Source organism: Phodopus roborovskii, unplaced genomic scaffold (assembly GCF_943737965.1).
Source record: "Phodopus roborovskii unplaced genomic scaffold, PHOROB, whole genome shotgun sequence".
NCBI lineage: Eukaryota > Metazoa > Chordata > Mammalia > Rodentia > Cricetidae > Phodopus > Phodopus roborovskii.
Window position 1 is genome coordinate 27,991,659 of NW_026126469.1, and position 25,683 is coordinate 28,017,341.

General features: G+C 43.2%; 2 protein-coding genes across 4 annotated transcripts in view; both read right to left on the reverse strand.

Annotated features, from left to right (window-relative positions):
- Window positions 1-1,726: 1,726 nt before the first annotated feature.
- On the reverse strand, window positions 1,727-12,931 carry Zdhhc23 (zinc finger DHHC-type palmitoyltransferase 23). 3 transcript variants are annotated; one of them, XM_051191518.1, is made up of 5 exons: window positions 12,850-12,931; window positions 12,293-12,555; window positions 5,879-6,589; window positions 3,843-3,899; window positions 1,727-2,011 (listed from the first exon to the last, which is right to left on the reverse strand). In XM_051191518.1, the coding sequence occupies exons 2-5, from the start codon at window positions 12,433-12,435 to the stop codon at window positions 1,744-1,746; spliced, it is 1,179 nt and encodes a 392-aa protein (XP_051047475.1). In that variant the 5' UTR covers window positions 12,436-12,555; window positions 12,850-12,931; the 3' UTR covers window positions 1,727-1,743. The 3 variants fall into 3 exon arrangements, with proteins under 3 accessions (XP_051047475.1, XP_051047474.1, XP_051047472.1); XM_051191517.1 differs by having other exon boundaries at window positions 3,843-4,001; XM_051191515.1 differs by having other exon boundaries at window positions 3,843-4,010.
- Window positions 12,932-15,367: 2,436 nt separating this feature from the next.
- Gramd1c (GRAM domain containing 1C) overlaps window positions 15,368-25,683 on the reverse strand; it is a 76,146-nt gene continuing 65,830 nt past the window's right edge. Inside the window, exons 11-18 of the mRNA XM_051191519.1 lie at window positions 24,669-24,787; window positions 23,099-23,241; window positions 22,068-22,171; window positions 20,547-20,723; window positions 19,294-19,351; window positions 16,825-16,935; window positions 16,467-16,572; window positions 15,368-15,626 (exon numbers count right to left, since the gene is read on the reverse strand). Of these exons, the coding sequence (XP_051047476.1) occupies window positions 15,546-15,626; window positions 16,467-16,572; window positions 16,825-16,935; window positions 19,294-19,351; window positions 20,547-20,723; window positions 22,068-22,171; window positions 23,099-23,241; window positions 24,669-24,787 (899 nt within the window). The 3' untranslated portion in view covers window positions 15,368-15,545. The remainder of the gene's footprint in view (window positions 15,627-16,466; window positions 16,573-16,824; window positions 16,936-19,293; window positions 19,352-20,546; window positions 20,724-22,067; window positions 22,172-23,098; window positions 23,242-24,668; window positions 24,788-25,683) is intronic.

The following is a 25,683-nucleotide window of genomic DNA, read 5'->3' on the forward strand; positions in this document are numbered from 1 at the left end:
CATATGCTGACATTACTACCATCTCTCTTACCTAAAGCCCACACAGAAATTAGTTGTATCCAAGCCAACTTTCATTCTAAATGAATGTTTGACTCTAGGCCAGGGACAGGCATGGTTGTAGAAACTGCAAACACCCCCCTCTCCATGCTCTCTGGCTAACCCCAGTAGAATATGGAGTCTAGTATTCGTTAAACAATACATCCCTGGAGAGAGCAATGACAAACCTGTATGAAAGCATGGCACCTGTTCTCAGGAGAGCCCTAGCTAATGGCCAAGTTTAAGAGTGGCACTCTATGCAAAGGGCAGGCACGACTACCTGCAGAGGCGGCGGCATTTCCTCTCCACGCTTATAAGCAGGCACAAGAGGGTAGAAAACACAACACTATTTCTCCTCTATGAAGCAAGAAGGCCAAGGCAAATTTAAGGTCTCACAAATTATCTTTGATCTTTGGGATTCCAGAACAGTACGGGTGTAAAAATCAAACCCATCAAGAGGGAGTTTTGCTCATATGAATCTCCCACCTCTAGGGCAGGGCAGGAAGTTCTGCAGAACTACACAACCTTTCCTAAGCTACAGTTCAGAGACACAGGGAACAATTCAGTATTGGGAAGAGCTAGAAAGCACTAATGTGTGCATTACTGGAAAGCCATGTACCCTGTCCTTCTCTCCTAGACACTGTTAGTAGGGAAGGATGAACGAGAAGCAAAGCGGATGTGGGGAGGTGTCAGCCACCCAGAGAGAGTTCATGCCAGACGCATGTTCCCATTTTGTGCTATAAACCTACAGCACTAGAAAATACATGAACAATAATAAAAAATCAAGCCCTTGATATTCCTCAGCCTCCCTGGTCAGGAAAGAGGGTAAAATGTTCTCACAGGACAGTCCCCTCCCCTTCCAGCTGCCATCACACCAGTGTGCTAGCTAGCACCTTACCAGTTGAAATGTGGAAGGAGGAAAAACATTAATAAACATATAGTAAATCTTACATGATACATTAACAAATAAATAGTCATCACTTAAATTTCTGCCCACTACACATGGCATGGATAGCAATCATCACTTTCATCAGCTGTCATTCTCAAGGTGAGATGACCAGCAGCGATCCTCTTATCGCCTCTGATCTGTGAGAACAAGGTCTAACGTGTAAGAAGTTCTATAACTGTACAAACTGATTGTCTTAGCGTTGGCTTTAACATTCTGATCTACAAGTCTTTCCTAAGAATACTTGAGTGCTTGAGTTGGACCGGAGTGCTTTCCACGGTCTTCCTCAGGTGGCCCTGACGGCTGCTCTGTGAGGTAGCCCGGCAGCAGAAGCCCCCATACAGATAAACCTGAGACTTGGGAAAGTGACTCTACCACGGGTCATATGGCTATAGAGAATTGCAAGGAGGACTAGGAACTATCCTGTTAACTCACACTCTTCCTCACATGTATGGGCAGAAACTCCTTCTGCTGGCCTGTCCAGGAGCAATCCCCACTCCTTGAAGCTTCTGGTGACTGAGTCAGCAAGGTGGCTGGAACAGAATGGCTCTACTCTTGCAACCTCAGTGTTAAAATCCCTTAAGTGATAAAGAGAGAAGAAAAATTCCCTTTTCTTCAGTCCTTCCTTCAAACCTGAGCATAGCCCTACAGCACTTCTGAAAAAGAGGGTGATGAAGATGAATTCTGCCTGCATGGGCACTGAAGTGTAAAATGGGAAGGACAGAGAAAGGCGCGTCCCTCAGAGCAGCACAGAAGGCACTTCAGACAATGTCCTCAGCAGGCACGTGGACGGTGTGTGCGCCCAGGGAGGAGAACTGGTGCCAATTGCGCAGGAAGCCTCTATTGTACTGGCCTGTGTCCACGATGAGCCCACAGAGGAGCCGGCGGCCCGTCTTCTGCCGCAGGGCCTGCTGGACTTCCCTCTCAGTCACGTTGTAGCTGATGTTTATCAGCTGGATGAGGAAGATGTATGCCATGCCCGCTGTGATGATCACGGAGTACCACACACAGGTGAAGGACAGGGCCGAGCTGCTTGGGAGAAAGGAGCATTTCTAAACATGTGTCCTCCTTTGTAAGGACCCGAGTGTCCTCTCCAATCCCCAGCTAGAGGGTACCGTCATATCCTCTGAAGCCATGCCCAGTTGAACCTTTTAAATTTCCCTTTGGATTGCTAGTATATATTTTTCTAGCATGCTCTATTTAGCTATTGTACTTTATAGCATCTGACACCAGGCACTTAGCACCTGTTGAATGAATGAGCAAGTCCTAAGTTGTGTCTAAGTCAGGAGGAAACAGAGGTTCCAGGATATCATTATTGATGACCTCTAGGAAACTGGAGATGGAAGCCTATGAACAAGGCTAATGCTGCAGACAACTCTCAGAATTAGCAGCCCTTTACTAATTCGTAAAAACCAGGCTGGAGCAATGGAGAGGGGTTTAAGAGTGCTTGCTGCTCTTTCAGAAAAAAGTGAGGTCAGTTTCCAGCACCCTGGTGAGTAAGCTCACAACCACCTATAACTTCAGTCCAGGGGCTCAGATGCCCCCTTCTGGCTTCTGTGAGCATCCACACATCCTTGACACATTCATACATATGTAAATTAAATTAAAAAATTCAAAACTAAAAAAGAGCTATAGGAACCTAACATTTCAAACCAAATCACACAGGGCAGGAAAATGTCTTCCAGGCTCCCTCATAAACTGTGGGCTGAGGCTGCTGTTAGAATAATCAAAGATCAGGTGATATTCATTCACACATGCACAAGTAAAGGGTTAGCTGGGCAGAAATCACACAGACTCTTCATTTGTAAAGTTATTACAAATCCAAAACCCCACTGTAAGCTGAGATGACAGCAATCACTACATAGAATGGGGTGAGGAGTGATGGTGGGACCGGGCCTCTCATTCACCACATGAAGCACACAGACACTTTACATTTATCACCCTTTTGTTTGCCAAGACTGTCCACGTGTCTAGAGTAGAAAGTCACCACAAGAGAGGCCTAATAATGTCTAAAATATCTGTCATGTCCAAACCTAGAGTGGGGAGCTCTGTCACAGACTAAGAACTAATGACACATAGGGGTGCCTGGTAGCAAAAGCAGAAACTGCTCTGAAGAAAGGAACCAAACAGAGACCACAGAGCACCCATGCTGAGGGAAGGAACAAACAGTGGGCAGGAAGCACCCTGGAGCGTGTGTGGGGGAGGGGGCAGGAGCACCCTTAGTGTGTGGAGGTAGGAGAGGGAAGACCAACACATTAGAATCTCAATTACACCACTACATGGAAAACTGTACAGTTTATAAATGGGTCCGCACCTAATCACGCTTGCCTAAGGAATCTTGGCCTAGATAACACAGTAATCACAAGTGGTGAATTAAATAAAAAAAAAAAAAAATTGGAGCAGAACAAACCGTAGAGGTTGGAGAGAAAAGAAAGGTTACAGAGAAATGAGCACCTTTCAGAAGGGAGCTGCTGCGACCTCAAGCACAGAGGAACTTCTCAGATAAAGCCAGGACCTGTGCTTATTTGTTGAGACAGGGTGTCTACAGAGCCCTGGGTATCTTCGAACTTGATTTGTAGAACAAGCTGTCCTTGAACTCAGAGAGATACACCTGCTTCTGCAAACCAAGTGCTAGGATCAAAGGTGTGCACCATCAGAGATGCTTCTGACATTACCCTAGAGCACACCCATAACCACTGCACAGCTTTGTTGTCAGTTTTCTAGATGCCCAGTGTCTCCAAAATCTGCCCTATGCTTTGATTAAGAACAGCTAACTTAGGGGCAAACAACCAACTGCCTGTTTCTGGCAACAATTATTACTTCCTCACTGGCCCTCTTGACAGAGGGTTGCACAACTTACCTGTAATTTGTGTAAACTCCGGGACAGTAGAAGAGGGCTGTGAAGAGGCTCCTATCCCTACAAATGGTGTTCAAGGTCAGCGATATCCCGTACACCGAAGTGAGCAAGAAGATCAAAAGGGCAAGTATAAATGCTTGATGATTTGATTCTCCAACGCAGCTATTTATCCTCAAAACAGCAGAGGGGGAAAACACATTTGAAAATGTCTCATATAATCCACACGATATACAAGAAAGCCTTTAAACTAGGGACAGTAGGAACTTCAGTTATGAAACACTAAGTCATCTTAGTTTTCAATTTTAGAGAAACAAAACCATGTCTACTGTATGACAAAGTCTTATATTCTCTATGGAAGAGGAAAACCATTATCACGTAGTTTAAAGCCATGACTAAGAAAAAAGCAGAACCCAGCTAACAAATCTATTCATCTGGATATAGAGCTTATACATATATAAACATATACATAATATCATGTAGTACATATGCATATGTACGTTTTTTTATGTAGTGATGGGGACTGAACCTGGTTCGGTTATGCATGTTAGGCAAGCAAACACTATACCATTGGACTACACCCCCAGTCCCTGTCCCTAAATATTAATAAGTGAGATCTATTATCCAGCTACAAGGAAAGTTGATATTAAGCAGTTACGGAAACTTTAAAAGCCCCATCAGAAATACTGCACAAAATTGGGAAATGTGTTGAGTATGTATGGGAGCAACAGAAGGATCCAGAGCAGTTCAAACTATAGTGCAGCATGCAGAAAAGATGTGCATGGAGCAGGTCAGGTGAAAAATGGTCCTATGTCATGGCCTCTGAGAAGGCAGGCTATGCAGGCATCCCAGGATGCCCAGTAACCAGAGGTTTCCTACAGGACAAACTGTCAGAACCTGCAAGCATGCATTTGGAAATGGGCCAACACACTCATGTGTGCATGCACAAAATGGGGATTAAATGATAAACATGTGTAAAACTAAATGTGTAAATAGCCCTTCACACCTAAAAGCAAATCCTAGAAAAGAGGTGTCCCTGCCTCAGGGCCATGCACTCAGTCATTTCGATACTGTCTATGGATTTCCTATGCTCTCCCTCTCCCCTGTTCTCTGCAAGCCTAAAGTGTAGTTCATTACCCAGAACTGCCCTAAGAGCAATACAACCTCAAACCTGCTACTTACACTATTCACAGCTGAGGACTAATGGTTCCTTCAGGTCAGTGTCATTCAGTGGAATCTTAGATGCTGCACTTTATGTTAGGGGCCTGATGTAACTTTCTGTAGTCACGGCAGCCTGGGTACAAAACAAAGCCCATCTCCTGGCACATAACCAATAAAGGGGTGTCTGATAGTACCTCAGTCACAATGGAGAGTGGAAATCCCTGTTTACATAAAATGATTAAGGATGTAAAACAAGAAAACAGCCTCTGAAAACAGGGACCATGTGTTCTTACACATAAGCATGCATGCGTGTTCACTTGCATGTAAAAGGTTGATGTTGGTCTTCCTCGATCATTTCCCACCTTATTTTTTGAGTCAGGGTCTCTCATTGAACCAGCAACTTGCTAATTCAGCTACATGGGATGGCCAGCAAGTCTCAGTGATCTCCCCATCTCTGCCATCCCAGTGCTGGGATCACACACACGCCACTACTTGTGGCCTTTGTAGATGGGTGTTGAGGAGAGAACTCAAGTCCTTATGCTTGCACAGCAAGCATTTTACCAACCGAGCCATCTCCATAGTCCCTGATAAATTCTTCTTCTTTTTTTTTTTTTTTAAACCAACCAAAGGAAAATTGGAAGAAGAAAGAGAGGAGGAAAAGAACCTCCAGTTTTTCAGCTAGTCTCCTTGAGGAAATGACTGAAGGCACTACATCTGTGAAACTCAAAACCCTGATGACTAAGCGGGAACATCCTCACAGCCTACAAATACCCACAAGGTGTAAAACTGGGAAAGAGACGTTTTAGGACAGCACAAAGGGAAGATCAAATATGGCTAGGCTACAAATTGAGTTTCTGGGCTTCCAGAATTTTCCAACATACCAGACACAATGATGATCCATTCTCCTTACACAGATACCACATATCCGGCAATGCCATGCCCGGGCGGGTCGTACTAGCTGGCACTTGGCACACCAGTCCTCCTTCACCTTGGCAGGGCTGTCAAGTCCCACCCTGGAGGAGCCCTTAGTATCATCCTTCAGTGTGCGGTTGTTGAGGTTCCCCAAGGTATCTGTTCCAGGAAACCCTTTGGTCTTCTCTTGCCCTTTTTTGACGGGACATTCGATTTGGCTGTTGCTTGGGGCTTTGTCATTGCATGCAGGATTGCTGAGGTAGCCTGGATCCTTCTTGGCTCGGTACAAGGCTAAGAGTATCAGGAATAACCCGAAGGTAAGGAGAGCCAGTTGAGTGGCCCCTACGCGGCCTTTGGGGACCACTTCCCGCAGGAACACATAGTACATGTAACCCAGTGAGAACAGTCCAAGGCTCAGGAAAAACAGTGTCTGCTCTTTCCTTCTGTGGGTGAGGTAGTAGTACCGGAGTGCCAGCACAGGGAGGGAGGTCAGAACCACCACCCCCAGCAGGAAATGCCAGGAAGCCACGTGAAGGAAAACTGGCAGAAGCACGAGTGGAGGGACGATGCTAATATTAACTTTTTTGGCCCCTCTAAGCCAAGGAATTCGGAGGCGATCAGAAATTGTATCTGTGATTCTTTCGCAAGTCTCTGGCCGCACTGATTTACAGGAAAGCCATCTATTCAAAGAGAGAAGAATGTGCTTCACACGGAGTTGGTGAATTAAAAACTACAGGGCCCCAGATGTCAAACAGCAGCAGAATGATAAGACACCAAGAGCCAACATTTTATTCCCTCACTACTAAACACAAGCTGTGTTTCAGATTCAAGTACCGCTGTTTTAAAATAGGGAGATCAGCATTCTTTCTTAAATACACAAGTATATACACATATTTCACACAAATGTCTAGATCTGATGGGTGTACACTCAAATCAATCTTTAAAAAAATGTATTTGTTTATTTATTATGTATACAACATTTTGCCTCCATGCCAGAAGAGGGCACTGGATCTCATTATAGATAGTTGTGAGCCACCATGTGGTTGCTGGGAATCAAACTCAGTTCCTCTGGAGGAGCAAATTTTTTTTTTTTTTTTTCCCGAGAGAGTTTCTCTGAACTGCTTTGGAGCCTCTCCTGGAACTAGCTTTGTAGACCACTTACCTCTGCCTCCGGAGTGGTGGGATGAAAGGCGTGAGCCACCAACACCCAGCACAAATGAATATTTTAAAAATTAAAATTGACAGTGAGAATTAGAAAAGCATTAGGTAGTATTAGTATCAGATTTTCCAATGCACTCTTAAAAGCTCAGGGAACAGAGATCAAAGGGGGCTTAGTGGAAAGTTGTGGCTGTACTTAACCTTGATGGTCAGCTAGCAAAGAAGAAAGGGGATGTTTCAGCCAAGAGAAATGGGAGCAGTGCAAAGCCTGCCCTGGGCCCTGGGAGTGAACCAGGCTGTCACAGGCAGGAGTCTACATAAGCAAGAATGAAGAACAAACTGGTCAGTCCAGTGACTAAAAAGAATAGTGTCTGCTGACGATGCACAGTTCAGCATGCTGCTATTTGAATGTTCCAATTTGAAAATCTATTCCTTAACACACGAGTATTAGTGATAGCCTACTGGACATGGTGGCCATGCCTTTATTTACAGTTGCATGAAGGCCTGAGGCAGGAGGATTACTGATCCCAGAAATTCAAGACCAGAGTCAACAATGTAGTGAGTGAGACCTTCAGGAGGGTGGATTTTTAAGAGGTGATTTGGTCATGACAGGAGGCCAAAGGAGCTTATCAATTCTTCTACATGAAGACGAGGCACAAAAGCAGCATTTACGAAACAGATGGCCAAATTGTGTTTGTGTCCTCATGCTTTTTAGAAGGTAGTATTGAAGATCAATGGGACTGAATTTTGATAGAAGTCTCTACTCAAAGTGTTCAGGGTGATGCAGTTTCTCTTCAGTTCTTACACTCAAGTGGTAGTAAAGAAATGAGAGTCTGGGGAGATGGCTGGGGGGGGGGGATGGAGAGGCAAAGTGCTTACGTACAAACATAAGGACAAGAGTTTAGATTCCCAGCACCTGTGTAAAAAGCCAGGGAGGATGATAATCATTTGTAACCTCAGCACTAGGGAGGTGTCAGCAGATCTCCTGAGCTATCAATGAGCTGAGTGAAGGGACCCCGTCTCAAAAATTAAGGCTGGGGATCTACTGCATAAGATATGTGACACGCCTACACATAAAAACATATGCAAACAATAATAATAAATAATAATGATGTTAGGGGTTAGGATGTGACTCTGTTGGCAAAGTATTTGCATGACAGCAAGAGGACCGAGTTTGCATCCCCAGAACCCATGTGAAAGTCTGGACATGGGGTTAGCAAGATGACTCAGTGGGTAAGGATGTTTGCCACCAAGGCTGCCAACTTGAGTTCAATCCTCAGGGTCCACATGGTGGAAGGAGAGAACCAACTCTGGCAGGTTGTCCTCTGACCTCCACATGACAGCCATGGGACATTCATGTATATAAAGACAAATACATTATAAAAATAGAGAGCCATGGCGGTAATCCTAATGAGTTTGTAATCCTAGTGCTGGGGGGGGGCGGCAGACAGGAAGACTCCTGGAGACTGCTGGCCAGCTAGCCTGGCCAACTGAAGAACTCCAGGTTCAGTGAGAAGAGCTGCTTGAAAATAAATAAATAAATAAATAAATAAATAAATAAATAAATAAATAAGGCAGAGAAACTATTCAGAAAGACACCCGACACCAAACACTGTCTACAAGGAGCGCACATGTGCACATGCACACACACATATTATACATATAATACACACTCACTTTAAAGACATTATGTATACAGTCAGGAGGTGGTGGCACATGCCTTTAATCCTAGCGCACAGGAGGCAGAGGCAGGAAGATCCCTGTGAGTTTGAGGCCAGCCTGGTCTTCATACCAAGTTCTAGGATACCTAAGGCTACACCGAGAAACCCTGTCTCAGAAAGCAAACAAAGCAAAAACAAAAACAACAACAACAAAAAAAGACATAATGTATAACTAAAGAGGAAACAGAACCTGAAGATCTGGAAAGTTCTTGGCCTTCTTAGCCTGCCTATGGAATAACAACTCTCGACGCCTGTTGGGGAGAGTCCATAAGATCACTATGGCTCAACCCTGTGCTATGCATCAAGACAATGGGAGGATGGCCCCTAAAGCAGTTCTGAGACTGAGGCTGCACTCCTGCCATAAGCCTAGAATGCTTGGGCCTTGGCACCACGGTTTCATGGCTCAGAACACCCATGAAGCCTCAGGGCTCATTGCCGAGTACCACATCAAGTCTCTGCTTCCTACATTGTGGTGTACTGTCTCACAGAAACCCCCAGTGTTGCTCCTGAAAGGCCAGGTGCAATGTAGGTTGCCAGGGCCACTACTCCCAAGGACATCAGTAGTTAACATGGGTGGCATCGTATGTTCCCAATTCTACAGTCCTAGAGTTGTGAGGGGCATGGCTAGATCCATGTAGACATCAAAGACTGTTCCAGAGAATATCAAGGCTAGGGCCAAGATGTACCATAGAGTGGAGTGTCACACCATAGAGCCCTCACTGAGGTATGGTCTTGTGTACCCATGGGTATATGGGAGCACTACCTGGTAAAGCTGTAGGGGAAGAACTGACCAAGACCCCAGAATAGTGGACCTAGAAGCTCACCACCTCTGTTGTAGGCACAAGACTCCAACCCATGAAAGCTGCATGTGAGCTGCACCCTTAGGGCCTAGCTTCCAGCTCAGCATGTCTAGAAGGTACACTATCTAGTCAATATTATCTTTAAGACATGCAATGTTACACAGAGAAACTCTGTCCCAAAAAAACAAACAAAAGTAGTTGAATCATAAACATGTCATTTGCCCTGTGGGAATGGGACCTGTTATCCCCCCTTCCTTTCCCATTTCTCATTTTTGCCATGGGAATGTCTATTCAATGAATGTCCCACTCCTGTGTTTTGAAAGTATGCGGTTGCTATTTCTTTTATTTTTAATTATTGTATGTGTACTTGTGTTTTACCCGCATGTATATATGTGCATCCATGCACATGCCTAGTGCCCACCGAGGTCAGAGGAGGCTGTCAGATCCCCTGGGACCAGAATTACAGGCAGTTGTAAGCTGCCATGTGGATGTTAGTAACTGAACCCTGGTCCTGCTGCAAGAGCAAGTCATGTTCTTAGCCTCTTTTCTGCCCACAGTCTGTTATCCATAGGCCTGAAGTTGAAGGACACTACAAGAGTCCTTTGTGAGTTTTACCTGTTTCTGACTGAGACAATGCCAACCAGACCACTGTCCACCCAGACTTAATATGTCTATGCTGACACTTGCACGATTAAATATTTGAGGTTGTTGGGATGTAAGGAATGCATCTGATCCTGAAGACAGTCATCTGGAGGGGGCAGAGGTAGACTGCTATGATGTGAATATTTGTGGCCCACTAAAATTAACTGAGTTCAAACCTACTCCACAATACAGTCTTATTAAGAGGTTGGGCTTTGAGGAAGCGATGAAGTCAGCAGAGCATGAATGACTTAATATCCACACAAAAGAAGACCAGGAAAGGTGGGTCATTCATCCCTTTTGCCATCTGGGGATGGAGCAAGATGGCGCCATCTATGAGGGAGATCTAAATCTGCCAGCACTTCTGACTTTGGGTTTCTCCATCTCCACAACTGTAGGCCATCCACTTCTATCACTTCTACCCACTGTGAAGTACTTTGCTGCAGAGCCTAAGTGGACTAAGACAGGCAAGAAAGTTAAGGTAGGTTAGGCAAAAGTAATGTTAAGACAGTTTTGAGCAAAACTAAACCTTCAAGTGAGTGGGAGATGATCACCTGGAATCACAAAGCAGCTGTGGTGGTGGGAACATGTCTAGGGGCATGGGGAGGTAGAGACGTGGGTGGGGGGTGGGGGGGTGGTGATGGGAGATGTCATTCTGTAAATATGTTTCTCATACTGGTTAATGAATAAAGAAAGCACTGTTGGCCAATAGGAAAGCAAGATAGGCGGAACTAGAAGACAAGAAGGATTCAAGGAAGTACTAAGGAGGGGTCAACATGGAGAGTCTGGAGAGAGCAGGATGTGAGCCCGACTCTCCGGTAACATGAGACCACGTGGAAGTACTTAGATTAATAGAAATGGGTTAATACTTAAGACAGAGCTAGACGATAAGAAACAAGTAACTGGCCAACAGCACTATATCAAATGCAGCATGACTGTGTGTTATTTGGGGCTGGCGTGGTGGTGGGACCAGACCAGGGAAAAACCTACTCAGGGGAGAACTCAGGGGATAGCCCAGGTATCAAGGGCTAGGAGAGATGAAGAGTCAGCAAAGTGAACGGAAAAGCAGCAATCCTGAGTGACAGCCATTATGGAAACAGCATTGTTTCTCTCCATTCATTAGCGCGAAGTGTTCTATTTTCTCAGTATGGATTTTAGACTAAGTCTAAAGAAGCTATATTTAAGGCTACCGATTTAAAAAATAAAATAAAAGACTATAGAAAAAGGCAAGGAACAATTATAAAGCCATTATGGGCTTTAAGAGTGAAGCTTAACTGAAGACTGCAGTGGTCTCCAGGGAAAGCTTTTTCATGGCTAGGTTAACATTCTACAGAAACACTGACTTTGTAACCAGAAGGGACTGCTTCTGGGAAAAGTCTGTCCCCTGCATACCTCTTCCTCTCACATTATGCTTTCCATAAGTAGACGTTTAAAAATATATATTTACAAAAAAGGCTAAAACCAGTTCATTGCAGCTTGATACAAAATGGTTTTCATCGATGCCAAAAGGTCTCTTCTTCGATAGCAATTTTCATCACTGAGATAATGGCGAAAGTAAGGGCCAAAGAAAAGACAATATTACAATCACGATGGTATTGTTGCTTACATAAAAACAGTCACTCGCTGTAGGAACTTTCTCCCTGAAAACAAGGGGTGAACCAAGAGCAGAAAACCATCTTCCAACCTCCAAGACCCATGTGACCAAGTGAGAACGATCCCTTGTATGGACTCCACTACCATCACTGGGAATATAACAACTTTCTGTAATGTTCATTTAAACTTGCAGTTTGGGCTAGTTTGTGGTCTTTAATACATTTGTTTACTCTCTTATGTTCTTTAAAAAAGAAAACCGTTCAAGTCCTCATGAATTGAACTGGACAACTGAAGACTGCTAACTACCTCATTTTCATAAAGTCTTCACAGGACATCAAAAACAATTCTCTATTTTAGATCCTTTGGAAGAGAATCAAGAGCAAATCCTAGCATTCTAGGTGTAAACCTGAACGAATGCAGGGTAGGTCTCACCCGAGGCAGGGGGGTCAGCATCTGGAAACTGTATGCTTACCTGTCACAGCCTTCATCGAGGTCTTGACAGTCACACAAACAAGCAGCCACGTGGTTCTTTTCTCCATTTCGATCTATATACTCACAGCAGCACAGGGGCTCCAACTCAGGTTCTTCGGTTTTCTTTTTCTTTACTGGCTTCATACTGCCCTTCAGTGCTTACACCTGTCACCATGAGGCATAAGAAGCTCTCAGAAGGTAAAGGTGGCAAGAACTCAACTCACATCCTGTAAACACATCCTCGCTTGTGATTAACGCCAACGCCTGAGCAATAAAAAAAAAAAAAAAATGAAAAGAAAGGGGGGAGGGGTCCTGTTTCCATCAGGTTTTTCTGGCTCCGCATGGCCTGAAAGGGGGCTCCTTGACTCCTGGAGCTCCTAGCATCTTCGCCTCCCCTTCCCAGCAAGTCTAACAGCATCTGGGTGCCAGCCGTTCCCATGGCGACAGCGGACCACGCGGCCCGGGACAGCTGGGCTAGGGCGGCCCAGTTTACCTGCGGGTGCCAGCTGGGTAGAGCCGGGCGGTCCCCACCCCGAGGCTGCGCGCGGTGGAACTCACCCTGGTAGGTGGAAGCAGCGCCGGGCCGTCGCTGCAACCATCCAACCTCCCCGGGCTGCCAGGAGTCCCCGGCAGCCCCGAGGTCGCCAGCCCAGTACGAGCTAGCCGCTCCGAGGGCGTGGGCGGGCCTGGAGAATGACCTTGGCTGAGAAGTTACCTGGCCTCCGACGGAGGCGGAGACCGGGAGGAGGACCCGCTCCTCTGGGCGCGGCTGCGTCCGGGACCCAGCAAGGCAGGCTCGGGCGAGCAGGGCGGAGTCGCCCACCTGTGCGCACCGCCGGTGTGCGCGCGCCTGCCTTGCGATCCAGTCGCCCCCGGCCGCCGCTCCGCAGGTCGCCGCGCGCTTCCGGGTGCCCCGCCCCCGGCGCCGGGATCCCGCCGCCCGCACGTGCGCCGCCTGCCCACGAGGCCCCTCCCACGCTGCGCTCCGGGCCACCCCGCACCTGCGCCGGGCCCTCGGGGCGATGGCTTGGTAAGGGACCCGACCCAGACACTCGCGCGCTGCGGGAGTTCGCCGGCCACCAGCCGTCCTCCTGCGCCCGCAACAGGCGTTGGGTTCCTTCTGCACCACCGTGTTCTGGGGTGCCACCCCACAAGTCGCCCACCTTCCCATTAGGCCAGCTGCTGTTCCCAAGTCCCCGCTTATCCAACTTGTTCAAGCTCTTGAGTCTTGGGGGTTGGGTCTGCTTTCCAGCCAGGCCTCTGGTACTTTTGCTTGCATTTGCAGTGAAATTGCCCAGAGAGCCCTCTCTGGGTTTTACAGCTGCATAAGTGTGTGAATGAGAACTGTGGGCCTACCTACAGGTTTGCACTGGCCCAGGCTTTCTAGATTTGGTTTTGGTTTTTAGGCAGAAACAAGAAAAATTACAACTTAAGGTATTTTGAGTTTTATTGAAGTCAGACTACATAACAGATTCAGACTATTAATTCTGCATACAAATTTAGTCTTTTATTTACTTTGCAACGTTGGTAACTCTGAGGTATATTATAAAGTAGTTTGAGAGAAACCACAAAAACATTCACTTTGACAGTTAACATTTTTCTGAGTTTAACAATTTCAAGTTTCTAATCCAGTCATTCTTGCTTACAGCCAAAAACTTCCTATGTCCTTAACGAAAGCAAACAAAACAAACGGAGTTATTACTCTGCACCCCGCCCCTCTCCAGGTAGATTAGGTGGGAGTCATCCAGAGAAAACCCCTTCCCTATAGCCAGTATTTTCATTCCTTACAGGCATTTCAAAAATGTTTTTAGCAATGCCATTTGGCTTTGGTGACACTAAAAAGTAAACACCTCACTAAAGGAAATGGTTGTTCAAACGATAGGAAGATATGCCAAGCAGTGGTGGCTCACAAGTTTAATTCCAGCAGTCAGGGAGACAGAGGCAGGCAGATCTTTGAGTTCGAGGCCAGCCTGGTGTACACAGCAAGTTCCAGGACAGCCAGAGCTACACAGAGAAACCCTGTCATTCATATATATATATGAACTATATATATATATAGTTCACAGGTGCATGTTCCAAAGAAAGACCTGTAAAGAACAAAACAATATACATGCCCTGAACCTGTCCTAAATCCTAGGGGGTCAGAGCTAATTTCAAGTCAGGTTACAAAGTCCTTCTTTTCACAAACCACTTGTGTTGAGGCAAATGACTGAGTAGCTTTCCTGAAAGCCCAACCTTGCACCTCTTCCGTCAATGTGCATGTCCCCAGTCTTTATTGTGGAGCTCAGGAACCCACAGTCTTTATTGTGCAGCCCAGCTTATAATTTTCCAACAGCACAAGCTACACACCTGTGTAAGGAATGAAGCTATCTACAGCAGCTACTGAGAATGCTAGATTAGCTTTAATCAGATGGGTTACTTCCGCCATAGGCACTGCTAAGCTGAACCCAAGCACAGTTCATGGATTCACCTGATCCTTCATGAAATGCCCAGATTTTATCATAATCTTCTGGCTTCTGAAACTAAAAATATTTCATTCTGAGCATTGTTATCCTACATACTTCCTTCTCCTAAATTCCCTGTCTTTTTGATATATGAAGGATAAATCTTTAGTATATATAAGATCTCTCTCTGTGTGTGTGTGTGTGTATTCCTTCATTAAGATACAATACAACCAATGAATCTTTCTAACGACACTGAGATTCGAAGGGTTTGACCACTGCCCTCGCATGCCAATTCAATGAAGAGACTGTAGTGTTTAAAGATACAAACCTGGAATCTATGTTCCTAAAAAATGACCCTTTACAGTGAGAAATGATGGAGGGGTTTCTTCTTTAGCTTTTTAGGCTCTTAAACGCAGTGGTGAACACAGCCTGCTGGGCACATAGTCCCTGTGTGCTAACAGATAAATTTAAAAGGTCAAGTTACAAGCCTCAGCACAGAAAAAAAGGCCACCATGTCCAGGTGTCTCCCTTCGCTTTTTGTGTCACAGAATTTCAATGCCAAAATATATTTCATGGTTCACTGGAGAAATTCACAGTTTAGAAATCTCTATACAAAGTGAAAAGACAGAGTCTTAAGGCTGTTGGAGAGTAATCACCAAGTAAATGTAATTTAAATAAGGTTTTCCTAGTAGAAGCTCAGTAATAAAAATATCAGAAATGTTCCTATGACGGTGACAGTCTTCATCCTTGGTTTCCTTCCAGATGTTGTCTTCTAGGTCCAGGTGTCTCTTTGATTTCTGCATCCCAGCACTAGCTCTCCACAGCCACCCCAGTCCTGTTCTTACTTAGTAAATCAAAGGTTTTCTGAAGCATAATGAGTGAGCTCTTCAGCTGCAAACAAATTGATCAAAAATCAGACTTTATTTGACTCCAAAAGGTATTTTCTTTGTTTGTTTTTTGGTTTTTTTTTTTTTAATGTTGATGCTCAAATACAACATTGACCACCGAATACCTGGTTCTCCTGTTACATGCTGCATGACTTCTAGAGCATGCTCACCAGGTGCTAAGGAGTTGCACTTTTCCAAGAAGCCTGTCTAATTATCCAAAGGGAAAGGCTGTTTGCTTAGATGTTCCTCAAGACTCAGTGGTCTTTTCAATCTTCCCTGAATACCGCCAGCCCGGCTAAGCCATCCAGCATCCTCTTCACAGTACTAAAACTTCTCTATACCCTCCATCCCTGTAGAACCTTCCCTGAAGACCCTGCCTCTCAACTGCTACTTCACTTCTATCCTACTTAATTTTGTATTTTCAAAAACAGATTTGAAAACCTGTCAGACAATTGACTCCTCTGGTAAAATTGGAAGCAATGTGAGAATATACCTTATTCTTTACCATATTCGTTCACCCATTCATTCAACAAACCTGGTGTATGTTTCATGCTGGGCACTATACTAAACACGGAGTACATGATGCTGAGCTTGAACGTTCCCAGCACTAGCCACAAAGGGCAAGGAGTTCAAGGACAGGACGATTTATAGGTATGGTTATAGAAGGGGGGCAGTTTCTCTTGTCTATAAGGCATGGTCATTCACTGAGAAGAAAATATGAGAGCAAACTGAGACTGATAAAGTGGATGGAGAGAGTTACTAAGCAACTGTAGAGAAGATACAGCTAAAGACTGCCCAGCTGGCGACCCACCCCTTGACACTCCTGAGGAACAGACTGACCTACCTGTTCCAACATCACTATGGAATCTTGGAGCACTCCTTTTAAATGGTGGGCCTGATCTTTGTTCTTTTGAATATGTTCTGTTCTTGAGAACCTATCAGAGGCTAAACTGGGAGAAAAGAACATCATGAAAATAGCTGCCGACCTTATTGTTTACAGAAATTAATGTATTTATGTGCCCCATGGATTGGAAACAAAACACAAAATCAAACCCCACCACCACCATCTCTTGGGGGGATGGGAAGAGACAAAAAAACAAAGCATGTATGACTAAAGATATGGAGATCAGAATTTCTAAAATTAAACTTTCTATGACAAAGAAACAGGTGTATATCAGACAGGGCTGGGGTGGGGAACTTACTTAAAAGATTTCTCTTCTTGGAAGTGAAGCCGGTAGAAGGACTGAGCGGCATGTTCTATCTTTGACAACTTCAGAAACAACGTCACATTCAGCAGAACTAGCAACAGCAGACTATACAGAGCAAATGACAGCTGGTTAACCAGCACGGACCTGCACTGCAGGCTGCAGAGGTACCCAGCACCCAGATGGTGGAAGCAGGAGGATCTATTGTGATTCAAGACCATGGGCAGCCTGTGGTGCAAAGCCAGACCCTCCCCAGCACTCCCCTCCACCACCCAAAATGAAGGAAGTAAAATAGTAGCTATGCAAAAGCTTCCAACTGTATATGATCTAGACTATTTTCTCGTGACTTAAATAAATTATTCCCATTTCATCATATAAAATAATTACCTTCAAGTATTACATGGATGCCAAAGAAAATGATGAGAAATAACTAGTGTGATAGAAAAGGCCTTCAACAACCTCAACTCACAGGCTGCCTCTGACCCCTGTCCTCTCTTCTCTGCTGGAATCCCAGCAAATGCCAGGCAGCTACCAGTTTAGAAATATACCGGTAAGTTTTCAGGGTCTATTTTTGGGTTATGTTGGCTTTAGCAATTACATGCCCATCATACTGAATTTCAAAAATGAAATGAAGATCAATATGAATGTGATTTTAGGAATATCACAATGTTATCTTTTATTCTCAAGGGAAGCAAAACATGTGTGTGTGTGTGTGTGTGTGTATGTATTTTTTAATCTTGAACAAAGGAAGTACCAGACAAATTCAAACATATTAATGATGGTAAATGTAAAATTTTACATGTAAACGCAATGTTTTGTTTTTAACAGCAGACTTTCAAATTAATACATACCTCATTATACATGTATACAAACTGGTAAGTAGTAGCATATGTCTTTACTTATTTGTTTTGTTAAAAGATTTATGTGCCTCAAATTAGACCTATTGGGACTGAGGGTAGAGTGCTCACTTAGCACAAACAGAAAAGGTATATAAATACATATCTTGTGTGAAAAAGCTAAAAAAATCAAATCTGTGAAATTATCATGGCACTGAAGCGATACACATATACACACACATATGTATATATTCCTATATTTCAATATATAATACTTGTCTTTCAAAAATAAACTGGTTTACAGGCAGTGGTGTCGCATGCCTCTAATCCCAGCACCCAGGAGTGGTGGTGTATGCAGGCTGTCCCAGCAGGCTGAGGCAGGAGGACCATGAGATAGTTCAAAGCTAGCCTAGACTTTGTAGCAAGCCCCTATCTCAAAAAACAACAAACAATAATAAGGATAGCAAGTATTTTCTGCTTGTTCTGAAATCTGTCGTAAGGAAAGACAGCTAATAGCTTTATCACAAACAGTGATATCCCAGTCTATCACTGAATAAGAACCATTCATATAATCAAGGGGCTTCCTCAAGGTTCACACACAGCCATGTAGAATTAGAGCCCTTAGGTGTAACTTGCAAGATAGGTTCCTGTAGTGTACCCTAAGCTTCAGACTAATTACCTAGTATTTTTCACAATGTGATGCTTAGACATTCACATCAGAATAATCTAGAGTATGTATTTTAAAATTCATCACTAGCTGCTCTTCCAGAGGACCCAGGTTTGATGCCCAGCACCCACATGGCTGCTCACAACTGTCTGTAACTCCAGTCCCAGAGGCTCCAACACCCTCTTCTGGCCTTCATAGTCACCAGGCATGTATGTGGTGCACAGAAAGACATTCAGATAAAACACCCATACACATGAAAATAAATTTAAGAATTTTTAATGATTTAAAAATTCCTGATCACTATTCAAAGTCTACTGCATCGACCGTTGAGACTGGAGCTGAAAACTCTGCATTTTAGCAAACTCCTAAATAATTCTTAGTCACATAAACATGAGAACCACTGATCTATTTAAGCAAAGTAGAATAATTTTACTGGAATTTTACCAATATGTATTTTCTTTAAATTTATGAAACTTCTTATAAAAAAAAAAACCCAGAGTCCACAGAAATAAGTCAAATTGTTTCTTTAAAATGCTTAGTATATATTTTATATTCCCTCAAATTTTACAATTCTGAAAAATCACACATCAAAAGCTATCCCACTAAAACCTGTAAGACTGCTTTTATAGGTCAACAATAGTCAATAGTGACCACTTCTATCTGGTAAAACACAAGTGCAGGAGCTGTTGGGATGGCTGAGTGGTTAAAGGACACTGGCTGTTCTTCTGAGCAGCAGGGTTTGCTTCCCAGCACCCACATAGCAGCTCACAACCTCCTGCAACTCCAGTTCTGAGGGATCCATGCCCCTTCTGTCCCCCATGTCACTGCACACACAGGGAAAGTACTAATACACATAAGAATAAATCCTTTTCTAAAGAAAAAGCAAAAAGGCTTTTCAATTCTTTCAGGTTCTATTTAAAAACAAATGAAGATATAAACCAAATTAGTACAACAGATACTCACAAAACACTCATCACCACAATCAGAGCAGTGTCACAGCTGTCCACAGTCTTTCTCTTTCCTGCAGGTAGAAAGGGAGAGTGAGGACTGTGGACACTGTTGAAGGTTAATAATCATCTGAAATTAACCTGAAAAAAATATGTCATTTGTAAAGACAAAATGATTTAGGGTGAAGTCTCTGTGCTTTTATTTTATTATTATTTTTTTTAACTCATGATACCTTGGGTAAAATGTGAAACAAACCTAAAAGGAGATAACCCGTGGCAATTCTTCAGATTGGAGATGTGTTACAAATTAACTTACTATGAAATTAAATAATTCAATACATAGCACATGATATACTGCTAAGTACTATTTCTGCTAAGAACAGTTGAGTTGATCTAATATATAGTATCTCTCTCCTTAAAAATACAATGACCAAACACTGTGACCTAAACCTTTACATTTCAAAATTAAGAAGCCATTGATCTTAATCAGTGGCTCAACACAGTTACACAAAACTAAAAGTCTAATGGGAGCTTGATAATGTGAGGGGATAGGAAGAGTTGACAACTATGGGGGGGGGGGGAGGGAGGTGACAGCAATAGCAAGGAGTCTGCAAAACTGAAAGTCAAATTCCATCTCTGCAGCTTGCCTAGGCTAGTCCCCAACAGTAACTCGGAGTTAAACATCAGGCATCTGTATGTGTTAATCAGGAAATAAACAAGTGAGCTGCCCAGAAGCTTGGGTTTAGTGACTCATATAGAGACAGTAGCCAGCTGGACAGCTGAAGGGGCAGCTCTGAACAGCCCCAACCAACTGCTGCTATGAGCGATATGGTGCCGGACCAGCAGACTTGAGATTTTATTTAAATATTCTATCCCTTTTTTTTTTTCCTTTTTCCTTTTGAGGCAGCATCTCAGTATGTAATTCTGTCTGCCCTGGAACTCATGAGGTAGACCAGCTGGCCTCAAACTCACGGAGATCTGCCTGCCTGTGTGAGAGTGCTAGGACTAAAGGCACATACCAATATAACCAACTTAAAACTTTTAAATGCTCTGTGGACCAAATAAAATACACTGCTGGCGATATGCCTGCCATATCCCAGATGCTCCTTTTAGGGTTCTATAGTAGCTGTCATTAAGAAACTCAGAGTATAATAAATATCATCAAAAAGGAGAGAAGGCAGACTTCCTTAAATGACATTCTTCATCAGCAAGAGGCACTGCATGCATTCTAAGGCTAAAACCTTTTGTCTGTTGAACAGGGAAAGCTACCTGTAATATCCCCTTTGGCCTCGAAGCCCACATCCATAGAAGAACGCTGAGAGGGCAGCTTGGGCACTGTTTCTGCCATTCGGTTCAAGGTTCGCCTCCTCCGTCGTAGGTTACTGAGTTTTCCGGGGTCTTCAATGGATTGATTTAACACAGACTCTTCCATTAATAAATCTGATTCTAGGATGAAAAATTTAAAACAACAGGATAAGAAGGAAACCTTCTCAACCATAAGACCCAAGTAGTGGGTGTGTGTGTGCCCACTTGTGTACAAGTTTGTTTGAGCCTTGGCAATCTTTTCTAACCATATCTTAGGTTTTACAGACTCGATTCAAACTTTATTCTTAATTAAAAGCTTTAGAGACTACAATGACCCTATAATGGAGCTTCATTATTCTAGGAAGAATGCGTATCAATAAATGATGGGCTCATCAGTGGAAACTTGCTATGTGCTATATTAAATATTAACGTAATGTCTTCAGTTATGGAAACAACAGCTCTACACACTTCCATGAGATCGTTAGAAAGAGTGCCAAGATAGGGTCTAGTGCTTCCTAACCCTAAAGCAAAGAGAAGCATGTAGAAGCTCTAAGGTTTGAACAGAAACACTCTGGCATGGGGAATCTTCAAACAACCTAAAAGTCCCATTTTTATAATTTATTTCAATCCTTTCCTGTCTCACTTTTTTTCATCAGAAGCTTGTTACCCATTGACCAAGCTAATGTTTAGGCTTCATTTTCTCATTTTCTCTGTTGCTGATGAGAAGTTTAATAATGAAACAGCCAAAGGGAAAAGAGTCAGAGAAAAATGGCCAGCAAAATAACATGCAGCCTAAGTCATTCAAGCTGATGAGCCACCAGATTTTCCTTCAGTAAAACTGCATTCACATGTGTGTGTTGTTCCCTCATTTATACGGTATGATATATCCCAGCACAACAGCTGCTTTGCTCTCATGATCAGCTACCAATACCCACCTCCACCAAACCCATTCATAAACACAGCACCATTGCCAAGTGGGTCTATATAAGCCCAGGAAAGCTGCAGCCAGGAAGGCAGGTGTGAGCTGGTGGCTCTACACATGTGAGGCAGGACAAGCAGATCTGTAACCTAGTTTTGTAATCCCTTGCTGTCAGCCTCCAGGCTCCTCGCAAAGACAAGCAGTGTATGATCTTGGACAAGTCACTTAACCATACTGTTTTGATTTCCCTCTGTAGTAAAATGGGAACAACCAATCAACGCTATACTTCACAGGGCTGTTACAAATATGAAATGTTAACACTATGATGTGCATTTTATTACGTAATGGCCATATAATAATCATTAAGTAAGTGTTGTTAGAGCAACAATAACTGAATTTTAAAATCCTGCAATTGACAGAGCAAGTGAGACACTGAAGCCACTTGAGTGAGAGCCATTCTTCCAGCATCATCACCTGGCCCCTCTACACGTCCTAATGAAGAACAGCCCATTGCCAGAAAATATAACCTTGGTTTAAAAAAAAAAATGCAACAAAACTTTACAGACCAAGCTGTTTGAAATAGTTCTCCAGTGAACTCCAGGAATTCTTCTCAATTAAAGACTTGATAATGCCCCATGGTTGTTTCCTGTACTTCAAGTCTGTGGAAACTCTAATAGGATGAGAAGGAAACAGTATTTCTTTAGAGACAAGACTTCAGCCAACAGAAGAGATCAGGCAATTTCAGGGGCATATAGCCATAGACTACTCTAGCTATCCCACTGCAGTGAAACTTAAGATTGTATTCCATGGAAAGCCAAAAGAATTAAACGTCATTACTGTTATAAAATGAAATTTCTTCTTCCTTAAAAACCATTGTGAACTGCTAATTACCTCATCAAATTATAATACTCTACCCCCACCTAAATTGCAATGAAGACTTCAATAAATGCTAAGAAATTAAGCTGGCGGTAGTGATTCACTCTTTTAATACCAGCACCCAGGAGGCAGAGGCAGGTGGATCTGTATGAATTCGAGACCAGCCCCCTCTATAGAGTGAGTTCCAGGATAGCCAGGGCTACACATTGAAACCCTGTCTTTGAAAAACAAAATGAAAAAAGAAAGGAAGGGAAGGAGAGAGGGAGGGAGGGGAGGAGTGAGAGAGAGAAATGAAATGAAGTTCTAAATGCTGCAGATCTCTAGTGATCACACACTAATTGAAAGTAACCCTGTTAATTAGTGCCAAAACCTATGATGGCCATCGTTTGCTTCCCACTTCTGCAGAGTCCCTTACTGCTCACCATGTGTTCCTTTGAAACTCCTGGCCCCTGTGGGCCTTAGACTAGGTCATGTGACTGGTTGTGACCAGTTCTCCAGCTTTTTCTTCCCATGGCAACTGCAGGACACTGTCATTTTTGACTGTGTACCCCCAGAATCCCAGAATTTCAAAACCTTTATCAGTTTCAGTCTTGAGTTAGGAGTCCCACCCTTCTCCTGACCATTGCTGTACACCTAATTTAGGCAAGACACTAAAGATTCAGGGCTAATGCTACAGAGCAAACTGCAGCCTGCTTTAAACCATGCACTTGCAATAGCTCACCTCAGCCTGCATCTCTGCTTTGCAGATCGGACAATACAGTATCTATTCAACGTATAGAAGTAGTCGTGGTAGGGAACATCGTGTGTCAGTACTTCTGAATCTACTAAATAAAAGTGTGCTTCCCGACTTTCTTTATACAGAGTCTGCCAAAATAAGATAAAAATGCTTACATGCATATTTTCAATATTTCTATGTTCTCAGCAATTTAGAACATATATATTGAAGTTCCTTCTCACAAATACAAAAGACATCAAAAAATCTTATGACAAGCTGGGACAGAATGAGAAATAAATTGCAGAATCTTTCTGTGTTTATTGGCTTTCTGTGTTTTAAGTTAAAAATTAAATTGACAATTCAAAAATCAATTGAATAATACAAGGGCCACAACTCCCAAATATATCAAAGCTTAATAAAACCAAATGTCATCAAAAAACAAAAACAAAAAACAAGGAAATGGAGCAACTAGACATTGCTTTCCCTAAACAGGACTTGGGAGAGCTGTCAGCTAGAACTTCCTCATTTTAACCACTCTTGAGGGAGGAAGAACTGGCTTCTGAGTTTACAGAAGATTCTCCTATGCCAAAACATCATCTCTTCCTGTATATGTGACAGTCTTAAAACGTGATGAAAGATAAGGAAGAGTCACATTTGACACTGATGGAGAAAACTCCAACAGCACACGACCTTCAGGTATTCGCTGTGGTTTGCAATGAACATTGTATCCCAACCCTGCTGCTCAGATTGGCCAAACACTCCACCCTGAGCCAGTGACTGTCTTGCTAATCATGGAGAAGAGTCTCAGCTTGTGTCTCATTTTTAAAACTCCTGTGCTTTCCCATATGTTACAGCAGCCATCTAGTTCTTTGGCTTTCTTCCTGGCATGATCCTATACATTAGGTTTTAGAGCGAACAAGGATATGGGAACTCCAGGAACTCTCATGAGCTCATCAGCTACCTTCAACCGTGCTAGCTAGCTGTTGCCCTATCCGCTTTTATCTGAGCCCATCTCTGCCTCTACCAACCTCCCTCCTCAGTGCTAGCTTAGTGTGCAAAGGCATCTGAGACAATACTTCAGTTTACATTGTTTAAAACTGAATATCTGTGGCCTGGTGGTAGTGACACACGCCTTTAATCCCAGCAATCAGGAGGCAGAGGCAGGTGGATCTCTGTGAGTTCAAGGCCAGCCTGGTCTATAGAGTAAGTTCTAGGACAGTCAGGGTGACAAAGAGAAAGCTTGTCTCATAAATAATTAATATAAATAAATATCCTGTCTTTAAAATATAACTGCAGGCTGGAGAACACAGCTCAGTGGTAGGGTGCAAGCCTGAGATTCCACCACCCAATGACATAAAAGTTCCTCAGGTGTCACAAATTCTCTCCAGCAGGTGGTCTATTTGGCCAGGCGTGGGAGGGTGTGCATTCTAGGCTGTGAAACCCCTTCTGACCTATGACAGTTTAACGTCCCTTGCCAGGTATTGGATGAAACTGTCTCACACATTGTTGCCTGTGACAGGCATCATCTCTTTGGCTACAGACATGACTCCTCCGGAACCCTGACAGAGTCACATACCTGCTTTTCTGTAGCAGCAGTGCATTTCCCCGTGAGTGGGTTACTGAGGACTATAGTATAAGTCATGGTTCTCAGCTGATCACCTCCAGACTCAACTGACCAGGGTGTAGATACCACATCTAATCAGAGCAAACACAAGACTTGAAGTTGAATCAAAGGTGTAGTTTGAGAATCATATAAACATTTACAAGCAGTCCTTTAGGTGTCCGTCAAAGTTTTACAACTCCATTATAAAAAGAAAACAACTCATGCCACAGTGTCCCCCATTCAGGACATGCTATAAATATAACATGTTAGGCATTCATTAAAAAAAGACGTACAAGTAATTTCAAAGTGCCTTTTCAGATTATTTAGTCATAATTCAGCCTACTCCAGGAAAGCACAAATAATGCACTGTTATTCAGAAACAGGATCAATAATTATCATTGAATCCTGTTATGGAAATCCCATACTATTAAAATAAAGCAACAATCAATCTATTTTCCCATGCATGCTACACTTGGAATTTTAGCATGCTACCAACAAGGCCTACTTAATTATTATTTGCCAGAACATCCTCTGATTAGCATCATACTGGAAGAGTCAGTCCTTGATACTGAAATAAAGTTCTGTACCAATAAAACATCAAGAATGAAATTCTAAGAAAATAGCAACAGACAAAAGGATACATTGTCACTTTTTATGAAGCTAATGAGAAAATGAAAAAGAGGAATTGCAAAATACTTTAAGAATCTTTGTTTTTGATAAACAATTTAAATTGGTAAAACTTCACACACATTAGGGTGGCTATTATATAACACTAGAAGTAATGCGTGTTGATCATTCTGTGGCAAAAGTAGTGTCTCTATGCATTGCTAGTAGGACTATAAAATGGTACAATTTTATAATACAGGATGGATGAGCCTCAAAGAAAATAAAGTTTCCCTTTGATGCAACAATCTGCTTCTAGACAAATAATATACAGTAAGCAGAAATCAAAGTGAAGACTTAAGTAGATATTTGCATATTAATGGCC

Excerpts from the sequence above, each read along its gene's own strand:
- Zdhhc23 (XM_051191515.1), bottom strand. The coding sequence starts at position 12,435 with ATGAAGCCAGTAAAGAAAAAGAAAACCGAAGAACCTGAGTTGGAGCCC. Across the intron at positions 4,011-5,878 it reads ATGGATCATCATTGTGTCTG|GATAAATAGCTGCGTTGGAG; the intron begins GTATGTTGGAAA and ends TGCTGTTTTGAG. Across the intron at positions 2,012-3,842 it reads GGAGTTTACACAAATTACAG|CTCGGCCCTGTCCTTCACCT; the intron begins GTAAGTTGTGCA and ends TCTCCCAAGCAG.